Source organism: Rhineura floridana, chromosome 7 (assembly GCF_030035675.1).
Source record: "Rhineura floridana isolate rRhiFlo1 chromosome 7, rRhiFlo1.hap2, whole genome shotgun sequence".
NCBI lineage: Eukaryota > Metazoa > Chordata > Lepidosauria > Squamata > Rhineuridae > Rhineura > Rhineura floridana.
The window spans coordinates 39,909,340-39,923,722 of record NC_084486.1 but is presented as its reverse complement, the minus strand read 5'-3'; the positions used below and the strand labels follow the sequence as shown (position 1 = coordinate 39,923,722).

Here is a 14,383-nt window from a genome sequence, read left to right as displayed (position 1 = left end):
ATTACATCTTTACTCTGTGTAAATACTATCAACTCAGTCCTAAGCACATTTGCATGGAAACATGACAGTCTAATTTCAGCGAAACTTACTTCTAGCTACACATGCGTAGGATTGCTGAATTTCTTTCTGTTGATAAAATGTGCAGTGCAATGAAGTAAATGTTAGGAAACAGGGAGAGGGGGCATTCATTGTTCCTAACTGTTGATCCAGTCACTCCTGCACGTATTCTTAGCCACATCCTGACTCATTGGCAGAGATAGAAAGCTTGAGCATCAGCAAGTAGCTGGACTTAAAACTGTGTTTCACAACCCCCCTCTTGTCAGGTCCTGTGAAAGGACAAACAGCCTTGTTCTTCCCTTCTTAGGCAGGCCTCCCTCATTCTAATTATCCTTGTCCCACCAAAACTGTGTCTGGCTGGAGCAGCTTCTGTAGTAAGCACTGTATCATACACAGCCTGCCATATCTTGCCTCAACCTTCCTTGACTACAGCCTCCAATAAAACAAATACAGTTACATTCAAGAAAAAGCTAAGATTCAAAGGAGCCTTGCATACGAGCCCTTTAGTGCATGCACTGAAGTTTTACTCCAGAGGGTCACCTGATCTTTAGTAGCTTTTTTAAAGGGCAAAATGGGGAGAGTGAAAAGCCTTGGCATGCACAAAGTCCTGCTTAGTACTCAGGAGCCAAATGCATAATCCTAAAAAGACTTAATGTAAGCACAAATCTCACTGACATTTGTTAGGGTTATTACTGAATTTATTCAGGATCTGCCTAAACTTGCTAAACTGGAATGTTATTCATGTATAACTAATCTAAATTGCTTACAAGAATACACTGGTGTATAGCTTTTTTCTGCCCCTGCCTGATATGCCCCATTGCCTCCTTAACAGAAAAGAAACTGAACAAAGGATGTGACCCAAACCTGTCTTATTTGGGAGTAAGTTCTGCTGAAATTAATGTTCCATACTTCTGTGTAAATGAGACCACGCTGCCTAATCTAGGAAAATGCTAAAAAAAAATCCACCCACCATATTACACCAGCAGGAAAAAGAAAAGAGCTATACCCTCTGCATTATACATACTTCCGATGTTTTTCTCTTCTTTTTGGTTTTGCGGCCACATCTGCGTTTTGAGTACTATGCATACAATCAAGGTATACATGAGGAAGACAGAGGAATTATACAGGGAAGTCGAGAGGGGAAAATAAAAAAAGGAAAGAAACTGAGTTAAAACAGATCAAACACTGATTAAACCTCGGGTACTTATCACTATTATGGGCATCTAGTCTCTTGGAGAGTATGCAGAGAAAGAACTAGTACATATTTTTAAAAAACAAAGGTAATGAATAGAGATGCTTTATGCTTCAAATCAGCAATTTCTGTTCTTTCTGTTGTCCACTAAGCTGGATAATAGTTAATATCTGTTCAAGAGAGCCTCACAATGGGGCTCTAAGTAGAAAATCCTATACTAGTCTTCTAACTCTGTATACCTCGATCTTGTCAAAGTGCAAAGAAGGGAAATATGTGCAAAATAAGAAAAGGTAGATATAATTTTAAGAGTTGTGATAATACATGACAAAATGAAAGTTTCACAAGAACAGACAAAGTCAAGCCATTGCAACTTCTAATTTTCAGACGAGAAAATGTTATGGCTTTCCTTGCCTAGACGCCAGCTCAGCCTGACATAAATCATGTTTCCTCTTAACCTTACCAGATCTGAAGTGATGGAAGGCATCTTAGTTTGTGGCATTTGAGGTAACAACAATGGCAAAGGCTCAAACTGCATAAAAGGACTTCCTGAATCTGTCCGGCTTGCTTCTACAGTTATGACATTCTTCTCCTCATCTACCAGAAATATGACAAACGTGAATCAGTTATGCACTGTTCACTTTGGAGTCTTATAAAGCCAAATTTTAAGGAAAGTTTTTAAAAATCTCTTTTAAAAACAGTACAAAATGGGCTTCGTAATCTTGATTTTTGACAGAGTTACTTAAAGAGTTAGAGGAGTTAAATTTCACAAACATCAGTGGACCAAAACAACAAAACAAAACCCCAACACACACCAATGTTTTAAAAAAAGCACAGCTAATACGAAACTCTGCAGCCCACATGCCTTGGCCAAAGCTCATAATTAAGTATAAATCACAATCTGTTCCCTAAATCAGAGAAGGCAAACATACATGTGGGAGAAAGGGATAATATTTGAGAATAGGTAGCCATATTTGCCAAATGCAAATATATACCCTTAGATTTGTAAAGGTCCACTTCTGTGAGAGACTATGTGAGCACAGCTCCTAATAAAATCGGTTAGTAAGATCCCACAACTTGTGCTCCTTGCATCAGTTTTAGGACCCAAATCCAGCCCCACATGGAAACAGCTATTGGCTTTCTCACAGCAGTGCAGGTTGGGTGTACAAGTGATATACATAGCTCTGGCAGAGATAGGACTAGAGACAGCCTCACATTAGAGCAGGAATGAGGAACCTATGGCCATCTCTGACCCTCCAGATATTGTTGGAGTCCAACTGTCATCAGCTTCAGCCAACAGGGCCAATGAACAGGTGTGAAGTGAATTATAATTCAACAGCATTTGGAGGGCTGCAGGTTATTGATCCCTGGATGAGGCTTTGAATCTGGGATTTATGCAATGCTACCCTGACTTTACTGAGCAGAAAGTAATTTTCAAAGACAAGGGCACAGACAGCTTTGGTCCCATTGGCAAGCCTATGATGATACATTAGCTACAAAGTACAAAGCACTGTTTGTGCCCTGGCCACTAAAATCCACACACAAGATCAGACTTCCTAATGAGAGCAAATGTGAAATGTCTTAAAAGACGGCTCACTTGATCACAACTGTATCCAGGCATATTAAAAAAAATAGTTAGCCAATGCTGAGAATTTAAAATTATATTTTGAAAAAAGCTTCAGAGAATTATATCTGTTGCTCAGGTAACATTTCAGCCTTGAGACTTACCTGAGACTGACCCTTCCCAGTGTCTACAGATTAACTGCTCCATATAGCCCAAAACCTCACTCCAGACATCATCAAACACATAAGAACGAACAGCATCTCTCATGCAGTATGATGGCGAGATAGGAGGGAAACCTAATTTCCGCCTGTCAGGTGAAAGACCCATTTTCCAGTCATGCAACTCTTCTTCCCTTTGAGTAAGAGAAGATAATGTTACAGTTCTATTTTAACTTTCTATCATAAACAAAGCCAGAAATTCCTCTGTGTACACTTGGCAAATTTAGAGACTTTGGGTTGCATCCAACTAAATTATACTCAAATCAGAACCATTGAAATTAATGGACTTAAGATAGTAATGTACATTATTTCATTAGTAATTTCAATAGGTCTACATTGAGTAGAACTAACATTGCAATGGAACTAGGGAGTTGTATCCAAAGAAAAACAAGCTGGTCAGGACAATCAGAAGAACATACTACAGTAAAGCTGAATAATCATTCTACAAATTAGCATTCACTGAATGATGATAATGATCTCAGATGACCACAACTAAGTCCAATGGCTAAAAACCTACAATAAAACTCTTGGCTTTAACTGGAACTTTATGATAAATGGCAACCAGAATATTTTCAGCAGTCATGGCAGTGAAACAGCATTGGACCCACCATGTTAACAGACATTTTATTCAAATTATGTATAAATAAAATATGCAGCATGAGGTCAGGTCCTTTGGCTCACAGGTTTTTAGTGTGACCTCTGCTATTCAACAATTTGCTCACCCACTAATACATACATTGCACTATAATCAGCATTAGAACAACATAATGATGTTCGGAAAGAATAAGAGGACAAATTATTAAATCTGTAGTGGGGCATCACTAACAAAGATTAAGGCTGAAATCCAATACATGTCTACTCAGAAGTAGGCTCCATTGTGTTCAATGGAACTTACTGCCAGGTAACTGTGTATTGGATTGCAGCCTTACAAAATTAGTTCCATCATTACGAGCATTTCCGTGGAAGTATTACCATTTCTGTATTAGAACTAGGAATCATCTAAGTTTGTCCTGTTTTGTTTCAAACATAAGATTGCTGGGTGATTTATTTTTTACTGTTAGGAACAAATTACATTTTAGCAATTAATTCCTAGTCACTAGCAGCAAATATCACTATAGATGAAATTAAACAAATATTCAATACGTACATATCTCTGTGATCAAATGCTAAATATTCCTCCATTATGCCTTCAGAGACAATAACTCCATCTTCTCCTTCTTCACTCTCCAACAAACACAATTCAGGATGCACTGAAAGATCATCTTCTTTACAAATAGGAATAACAGAAACAGGAACCTTCTTGCCCAAAATACTAAACCTGAACAAGTGGCAAAAAACAAGAAGAATATATAAAAATGTTATGTTATTACAGTTATGATAACAGTAATATGGGCAACCTATTTTTTTGAGAACTAGAGGCAGATTTAAATAATTTACATACTTAAGTATACACCCTGTACACTAATTGGTTAAGAACCTTTTTAAGAGCTTTCAGTCTCATATAACTGAAGAAAAATGAATACCGTATATTCCGGCGTATAAGACGACTTTTTAACCCAGGAAAATCTTCTCAAAAGTCGGGGGTTGTCTTATACGCCGGGTGTCGTCTTATAGGGCGGGTGCTGAAACTTCCGAGCCGGACTGGAGAATCTGTGGTCGCCGCATATGGTGGAGGGAGCTCAAAAACGGCCGCGGCCGTATCCCCGCCGTATGCGGCGACCGTATGAAAGCAGCAAGGGTGGCGCTGTACAAGTACGGTAGAAGAAAATCCACTCACCAGGATTCGTGGAAAGAAGTGACTTAACGCGGTCCCGATGACGAGGTGAGGGGGCGCCTCACCGGGAAGGTGTAAGTGAAGGGCGGAACAAGCTGCAGGCGTCCGGGACGCCCGGGGTATGGAAAAAAGAGATAGAGCGGCGCTGTGCCCAGAAAAACACGCCTCTTTCACCCATCTAGCCTGCCCTTGTATCCTATTACCAAACCTCCTTCTCTGCCTCTCAGATCTCGCTCCTGAGGATTGCAGAGAAGCGGCGCAGGCGCGCATGTGCGAGATCTGAGAGGCAGAGAAGGAGGTAATAGGATACAAGGGCGGGCCAGACGGGTGAAAGAGGCGTGTTTGCACTACTGCTCTGATAGTCTTGGAGACAGGGAGGGCTGGGCAGGCAGGGAGAGCTGACCAATCCAAGCAAATCTGATGTTTTTTTAATTTTTATTTGGTGTGCGTTGGAAGAGGGGTAGTCTTATACGGCGAGTATATCCCAAACTCTATATTTTAACTGGAAAAGTTGGGGGTCGTCTTATACGCCCAGTCGTCTTATACGCCGGAATATACGGTATATATGCAAGGCTTTAGATTTTAAAATGCAATACAAATGAATTAACATAGGTTCAGATCCAAACTGGCATATAAAAGTGTTCCTGCTCACCCATGGGGGGCTCTTAAGCTCTTCCAATAGCAACACTTTCTTCTCATGCATAGCATGGGCAGATCTGGATCCCAACCGTAAATGAAAGCTGCAAAAATGACTTCATTTTTTTTTTAAAAAAATGGACAACAGATCCAAAAAGAAAATTCTAACTATCCTGAAGGCAATTATATCTTCTCTCTCTCTTTTGTTTTTTTTTACCACCAGTGGTAAATAAATAATCTCAGGAGCAGTTTTATTAATTATTTAAAAAGTATTTGTGAAAAAATTAGCATCTGCTGACTCAAATGAAAATTAATACTCTGAAATTATAAGAGTTGGTACAACCAGCAATACAATGTTGGATTGTCTAAACATTCATACGGTTGTATAAATTTTCTATACTTGGTACATGATCACCCTTTGACATGTAAACAACTGTCATCCTACCAATGCAACAGGAGTTACTACTGTCAAGAGTTGGGACCAAAGAACTGATTAGACTCATGCACAGTGCTTCCACTAGTTAAATGTGTTTTTTGCCTTTTGAATTGATGGCTCCTATACGATATCATATACTGCTACTGAACCTCCCCTCAGTTTTATAAATAGTTATGTGCCATGGAGGACAGATGTTTGAGGAAATAATTATAAAGTCTCCTTTTGCACATTTCTTTGGATCTAGGCCAATAATGCCAATGCTTGCAAGATATGTGAGCAATATCTGAAAGATATTAATGCTGCTAACATATATTATTGCTGCTATAGCTGCTTTCAAAAAACATGATTTGCACTGAAGACCTAATACATCTCATAAACAAAATGGTTACAAAGAAGAATTTCCTCTCCCAATCAAAATAAGGAAAAAGTTAAGAACATAAGAAAAGCCTTCTGGATCAGGCTAACGGCTCATCTAGCTCAGCATCCTGTTCTCACAGTGGCCAGATACCCATGGGAAGCCCAAAAGCAGGACCTGAGTGCAAGAGCACCCCTCCTGCAGTTTCCAGCAACCAGTATTCAGAAGCATACTGCCTCTGACCATAGCATAGCCATCACAGCTAGTAGCCATTTATAGCCATATCCTCCATGACTTTGTCTAATCCTCTTTTAAAGCCATCCAAGTTGATAGCCATCACTACTTCTTGTGGGAGTGAATTCCATAGTTTAAATATCTGATATGTGAAGAAGTACTTTCTTTCGTCTGTCCTCAGTCTTCCAACATTCAGTTTCATTGGATGTCTGTAAGTTCTAATGTTATGCAAGAGGGAGAATAATTTTCTCTATCCACATCCTCCATGCCATGTTTAATTTTATACACTTCTATCATGTCACCACTTACTCACCTTTTCTCTAAACTAAAAAGCCCCAAATGCTGCAGCCTTTCCTCATACGGGTATTGCTCCATCTCCTTGATCATTTTGGTTGCTCTTTTTGGAACCTTTTCCACCTTTTTGAACTGTACAGAACTGGTTTTTGAACCAGAACTGTACATAGCATTTCAAATGTGGTTGTACCATAGATTTGTATAATGGCAGTATGATATCAGCAGTTTTTTCAGTTTCTTCCCTAATGATTCCTAGTATGGAGTTTGCCTTTTCCACAGTTAAAGTTGTGCTACTGAAAAGGAGTTCATTTTATGCTTCATATGAGAGAGGCTCACAGTGCTAAACCATGCATTTCTATTCTTAAGTCATAGTGACTTCAGTTGGACTGGCTGCTTCCAGATAAGTGTGCATAGGATTTCAGGCTTAAGGTGTAACCCCATGGTTCCTGGGAGGGCATCCCAAGGACCACAGGATTGCATGGATCTCCATCTCCACAGGTGCTCCATGGGCAGAAGATCCACCCTCAGAGGTCTCCTTGTTGCAGCTGTGAAAAACCTTATGGCTGTCCCTTCTTTGCTGTTGGTGTCCTAACTGTGGAAAGGGCAAAATAAGGCATCCTGGGGGTATATTAAGGGAGGCTTCAAACACTGGTTTTCCTTCCCACTGGGATGAACTGGAAGGAAAGTCTTTTGCTTTTCTATACTTCTTTTTTAAAGGCCAAAAAAAAAAAGGAATACACAGTAGCTGCCCCTTTAATAAAATAAAAGGCAAACAAAGGGAAAGCTCAGCAGAGATTTGATTTGTCAATTCATCCACCACAAACACTCCCTCCTCTGACCTAGTAGGATTACTTTGCTGATTGTTCAGCAATTATAATCAAACACTTGTGCAGAATTAGAGCTTTTTGATACTTACTCACTTGGATCTTTCTCTTGTGCTGGGCTCATATCAGCTGAGCCTAAGGTGCTGCAAGTTGAACTTGAGTACCATCCATAACCTTCATCTGTAGGAATCACTACTTGTTTGCCTACAATCCTGATATTAAAGACAGAAATATAAAAACAACAAAAGCCTTTGAAGAAAACCGTCAAAGTATGCCTAATCTGCAAAATAGGACCTAAGGCATCCAGCAGGTACACCAAAGGTACAACTCAAGGAAGCAATTTACATATGAGGGAGAAGCCATGCACAACCCATAGCAGCACCTGCTCTTGAAGAGCGTTTAGATTACACTGTGGGTAATTCTGATTAGTACTGAATCCTAAACATTAGTGCAGTACAAAATTATGATTTTCTACAACATTATGTTAATATTGTATTTAGTATGGTTCAACAGAAGCACTGTTGAGTCATTCAGCATCAAAGTACAGGTTGGGAAAGAAATATTGGAATCAACCATTGTGTTGGTACATAATGATTCATTCAAAAGCAAGAGCTTCTTGCTCTTAAAACTTCTTAAAGCTTCTTAAAACAATAAAAACACTCCATTTCTTAACATTAGTTACAGCAACTCTGAAGGAGCTGAACACTATAGCCTTGTTCCTGCCAGGGCTGTGGAGTCGGAGTCGTGGAGTCGGAAGCAATTTTGGGTGGAGTCAGAGTCAGTAGAAATGTACTGACTCCGACTTCAAAATAAAATTAATATTTTAATATTAATATTAATTTATTACTATTAATACATTAATATACATTTGCCATTTATGAAGGAGTCAGAGTCAGAGTCAGACAGTAGAAAAATTAATATACATTTGCCATTTATGAAGGAGATGGAGTCGGACAGTAGAAAAATAGAGGAGTCGGAGTCGAAGGTTTGACATACCGACTCCACAGCCCTGGTTCCTGCATTGTTCTTTAGTACTATGAGATACATCATTAATATACCTGAGATGGGGGAAGCTTGACATCCATTGCTGGCACTCGTCTTCTAGGCCTTCAACATACACACTTGTTTTTTGTTCATACAAGAGCTCATCAATATGTCTGAATATCTGCTGAACTTGCCGTGTAGCAGCTTTATCAAATTCCTAGGGGGAAAAATCCAGCAGGGGGATTAAAAAGGAAAAGAAAACATTTTTACTTGAAACAAGTGGCTTATAAGGAATTTTTCAGTATGCCTCCTGCAGACTGCATAGTTGAAAGGGTAAGGGGCCCTCAGCGGATACACAGAGCTTCAGAGGTCAGTGAGGACTGAGAATGATCAGTGGCCACAGAACAGTGAGTGTCTGCTGAGAGAAAAAAAGAATGGAAAACCTGGAGGGAGGGGGAACCAAAATGGAAGTATCTATTTATTTATGAGCAAATAAAATAAATAAATGTCTTGGGAGGGTATAACTGGCTTGCTACCATACTAAACAGGAATACCCCAAAATGCAATGTTGTGTTACAGGTCCCACTTGTAAAGAATAACAGAGCAAGCTGAATTCAGAAGCACTAAGACAACTCAAAATGTAACTCAAGGCCAAAAAAGAAACAAGGGATACATTATAAACTTTGTGGTAATCATAATGAAATAAATGGGGCTACACCACATACTTTGTTACAGGATAACAATAACAAAACTGAGGTGAAGAATAGATGGGGGAGGGATAGAGAAGGTTCAGAAACAGGTGACCTTCTTGAGGCCTCACGTATGATCCAGGTGCCATATCCGTAAAAGTACATGACACAATGTGCCAGAATGCAACTATAATTTTCAAAGGATCTAATTTGTTAAATTATTCAAAACAGAATCACTGATTTCTGAAAAGGAACCACACCAATATTTTTTATCAGAAATTCTTCTGAGTCATTGAACTTTGAAACCTGAAAAAAAAAATTAAGATAAAGACTGATCTTAAGGATGCTGAATTCTGCACCAAACTCAACAGAGAATAAACACAACTGTGGCTAGGATTACAATATTTTTGCAGTTTCACTTCATTTATATATGTAACTGGAAAAAAACATATGCATGTATGTAACTGAAATACTTCAACACTCGTATAAGCCTACCTACCAACTTATACACTTATGAGTTTATCTGTTGGGACCAGCGTGTGAACGACAGGGATCTAAGCTTATTAATACTTATCAAAGTCTCTTCTCATTTTAAACTGAAGGATTATAATCTACTCACATCGTAGCCCCAAGAAAAGACTGAACTGTCTTCTGTGGAGGTCCCTGTGAAGCTCTGACTAGCTGACCATGAGTTCCCATTGTCTACTGAAGTGACAGATTGGTAGTTGGAATCTTTTGTACTTTCAGACTCACTAAAATGTACATTGGGGTGGGGGAGAAAAAAGAATATTAACATAAGACAAAATCATATGGGCTAAACTTTTCAAAGGAAATGGGAAGTAATCATGCAACAGTTTAGATTCTAGTGGGAAAATTATCATTCAAATAATGTAATCCTTCATCTGAAGATACATGTTAAAGTGCCATAAAATATACATGCATACAAAATTCCACTAGTGATAAAATATGTAAAGCATTAGTTTATTACAATCATACTAAAGAACAAACCTTAAGCTACACCACCAATTAAAATTTAGTAACTCCTGAAACAATGAAATGACATTCCACTGTAACTAACAGTATTATGTAAATATAAATGTATGTGAACAATATTGAATACGGTTTTTTTTATCTTAGAGCCCCAAGTTACAATTATACCACGAAAACTGAAATGAGATAAAAGAGGTATGTATAACAACTATAAAAGAATCATTTTAAAATGCAGTTATGATTCTAGTGTAAGGAAATAGATGCCTGCTCCTAAATGGGGTATCTGTGAATGACTATCCCCCTATTCTAGAGCACTGGAAAAGAAACAATCTATTTCTTGCTTTTGATATCTAATGACAAAATGATGCAAATGAAAATGTTAGGTTACTACTTTCCACAAGGGCACATCTGGCTTCATAGAATTGACATTTGACCACGGCCAAACAATAGACAGTCAATAGCCTTAGGAATGAGAAACAGGAGCAGAAAACAAATATATTTTCTCTTATGTACACCGCCCAGAGAGCCTTTTTGGCTTAGGGCGGTATATAAATTTAAATTAAATAATTAAATAAATAAAATATTTTCTATCCTGTTCCCACAAAAAATACAAATAATTATACCATCCCAATACCTTGAAATGTCTTCCTGACTTTCAGTGGATGGGTAACTGTCATCCAGTGAGTCTGGCAGGGGATGATGTTCTAAGATACTTTTTGTAAGTCCTTGGCTAAAAAAGAAAGAAAGAAGTAAAAATGTGATTTGACTAGTGGAAATAAATTCCAGCCTCTAAAGGTCACAAAATTTCTTTTTAATAATGGCAATCGGCATTAAAAATTGTTGGAAAGTATTCTCATTACTATAAATACATACGTTTTTCAAATATACAATACGTTCAAGGTTATGTCACACTAGAAAAACACAAAAGATTTTCACATGACATTGATCAATTATCAAAGTACGAAACTGAGTTTCTGTACCATGATATATTCCTTTTATTTCAGGATGGGGACTACCAACATGTTTTCTTCATGAACAGGTCAGTCGTCACTTTCACCCACTTCAGCACACATACTTAGCAACATACTGACTAATCTAGTTTAGTCTGAGTCCTCACATGCAAAGATTCATGTTGGGCTTGGGTATGGATAGGATCCAATGTACATTCAGAAAATTACACCACAATCCTATAAACATCTACTCAGTTAGTCCTATTGAGTTCAATGAGATTTATGTCCAGGCAAAGAGATACAAAATTGTAGGCTTAGCCTACGACAATGAGCTCTGTGTCATACTTTGCAACCATGGGTAGAGGTAGGTTTACAAACAATGGTTTGAACCAGTCATAGCATTTGCATCAGTATAGATATGCGTGTTGTTGTTATGTGCCTCCAAGTCGATTACGACTTATGGCGACCCTATGAATCAGTGACCTCCAAGAACATCTGTCACAAACCACCCTGTTCAGATCTTGTAAGTTCAGGTCTGTGGCTTCCTTTACAGAATCAATCCATCTCTTTTTTGACCTTCCTCTTTTTCTACTCCCTTGTTTTTCCCAGTATTATTATCTTTTCTAATGAATCATGTCTTCTCATTATGTGTCCAAAGTATGATAACCTCAGTTCCACCATTTTAGCTTCTAGTGATAGTTCTGGTTTAATTTGTTCTAACACCCAATTATTTGTCTTTTTTGCAGTCCATGGTATCCGCAAAGCTCTCCTCCAACCCCACATTTCAAATGAGTTGATTTTTCTCTTATCCGCTTTTTTCACTGTCCAGCTTTTACATCCATACATAGGGATCAGAAATATCATGGTCTGAATGATCCTGACTTTAATGTTCAGTGACACATCTTTGCATTTGAGGACCTTTTGTAGTTCTCTCACAGCTGCCCTCCCCAGTCCTAGCCTTCTTCTGATTTCTTGGCTATTGTCTCCACATCGGTTAATGACTGTGCCAAGGTATTGACAATCCTTGACAACTTCAATGTCCTCGTTGTCAACTGTAAAGTTACATAAATCTTCTGTTGTCATTACTTTAGTCTTTTTGACGTTCAGCTGTAGTCCTGCTTTTGTGGTTTCCTCTTCAACTTTCATCAGCATTCGTTTCAAATCATTACTAGTTTCTGCTAGTAGTATGGTATCGTCTGCATATCTTAAATTATTGATATTTCTCCCTCCAGTTTTCACACCTACTTCATCTTGGTCCAATCCTGCTTTCTGTATGATAAAATACACCCTTGTCTCACACCATTTCCGATGGGGAAACAATCGGTTTCTCCATATTCTCTTTACAGAAGCCTCTTGTCCAGAGTATAGGTTGCGCATCAGGACAATCAGATGCTGTGGCACCCCCATTTCTTTTAAAGCATTCCATAGTTTTTCATGATCTACACAGTCAAAGGGTGATTTTCTCCTGAAATTCCTTGGTCCGTTCCATTATCCAACATATGTTTGTTGGATGCCTCTTCCCTTTCTAAATCCAGCTTGGACGTCTAGCATTTCTCGCTCCATATATGGTAAGAGCCTTTGTTGTAGAATCTTGAGCATTACTTTACTTGCATGGGATATTAAGGCAATAGTTCGATAATTACTGCATTCCCTGGGATCCCCTTTCTTTGGAATTGGGATGTATATGGAACGCTTCCAGTTTGTGGGCTATTGTTTAGTTTTTCCATATTCCTTGACAGATCTTTGTCAAAATTTGGACAGATTCAGTTTCAGTAGCTTGTAGCAACTCTATTGGTATGCCATCTATTCCTGGTGATTTGTTTCTTCCAAGTATTTTAAGAGCAGCTTTCACCTCGCATTCTGGTTCATCATACGGTTCTTCCTTGAATGAATCTGTCATCCTGGCATCTCTTTTATAGAGTTCTTCAGTGTATTGCTTCCATCTTCCTTTTATTTCATCTCGGTCAGTCAATGTGTTTCCCTGTTGATTATTCAACATCCCTACTCTTGATTTAAATTTCCCTTTCATTTCTCCAATCTTTTGGAACAGGGCTCTTGTTCTACCCTTTTTGTTGTCCTCTTCTAGTTCTATACAGTAACTATTGTAATAGTTCTCTTTGTCCCTACATACTAGTTGCTGTATTATTGCATTTAGGGTTCTGACTGTGTTTCTATCTCCTTTTGCTTTTGCTTTCCTTCTCTCTTTAACCATTTTAAGAGTTTCTTCAGTCATCCATTCTGGTCTTTCTCTCTTTTTAACTAGAGGTATTGTCTTTTTGCATTCTTACCTGATAACGTCTCTGACTTCATTCCATAATTGTTCTGGTTCTCTGTCAACTAAGTTTAAAGCCTCAAACCTGTTCCTTATTTGATCTTTATATGCTTTATATGGGATGTTATTTAAATTGTATTTTGGCATTATAATTGCTTTGTTGTTCTTCTTTAGCTTTACTCTGATTTTCCATACTACCAGTTCATGATCTGTACCGCAGTCTGCTCCTGGTCTTGTTTTCGCAGAAAGTATATACTGTACTATAATTTGCTCTGAAAATGGGAGGTGAGAATCTGATTGCAAGAAGGGAAACGGACAGAGATGTACAAGCCTGTGAGATGTTTCCTTTATCCAAACCATAGTTCAGGAAGGTTAAGCATAAAGCAGTATGTGAAAATAAATGTACAACACTAAGCAATGGCTAAAAAAAACTGTCTCCCAAAGGTGGGAAATGCACATTTTTGCACTGCCTTGCTTTTGGGTATTAAAATTGTTCCTGTCAGATTCAGCACAACTATATGCTGACTTAGGTCTGCCCAACCCCACTGAAACCGGCAGGCATAGGCATGCCTAACTCTGCACAATACTGCAACCTTTAGAACCCTTGATTTTCCCATGAATTGTTGCGTTTTCCCCCTAAACTCCCATTTATTTCCTGAACATGTGAAAAATGGATGAATATCCAAGATATCTGTAAATATACCCCACAGGCAGCAGAAACAAGCTTTTTATTTTAGGCCTTCCCAAGCCTATCACAGCCTTAGTTTTCCCTGAGGTAGTAAATTAGTGTCTGTGGTCTCATATGACGGATTGCTTCTCCCTAAACAAAAAACTCCCTCAACATAGAAAACTAAATGTCAGGGGGGAGGCTAGTACCCTTCTCCTCCGCATGGCAGGTTTTTATGTGAAAGTATCTA

The 14,383-nt window shown here is 38.5% G+C and overlaps 1 protein-coding gene across 5 annotated transcripts in view; it reads right to left on the bottom strand.

Annotated features, from left to right (window-relative positions):
• Positions 1-14,383, bottom strand: part of FAM149B1 (family with sequence similarity 149 member B1) — a 35,473-nt gene that overhangs the window by 20,334 nt on the left and 756 nt on the right. For 3 of the 5 annotated variants that reach the window (XM_061635333.1, XM_061635331.1, XM_061635330.1), the window contains exons 2-9: positions 10,879-10,974; positions 9,874-10,006; positions 8,640-8,782; positions 7,674-7,793; positions 4,176-4,346; positions 2,975-3,162; positions 1,710-1,843; positions 1,082-1,135 (exon numbers count right to left, since the gene is read on the bottom strand). In XM_061635333.1, the coding sequence (XP_061491317.1) occupies positions 1,082-1,135; positions 1,710-1,843; positions 2,975-3,162; positions 4,176-4,346; positions 7,674-7,793; positions 8,640-8,782; positions 9,874-10,006; positions 10,879-10,974 (1,039 nt within the window). The remainder of the gene's footprint in view (positions 1-1,081; positions 1,136-1,709; positions 1,844-2,974; positions 3,163-4,175; positions 4,347-7,673; positions 7,794-8,639; positions 8,783-9,873; positions 10,007-10,878; positions 10,975-14,383) is intronic. The other 2 variants (XM_061635334.1, XM_061635332.1) reach the window with 1 other exon arrangement.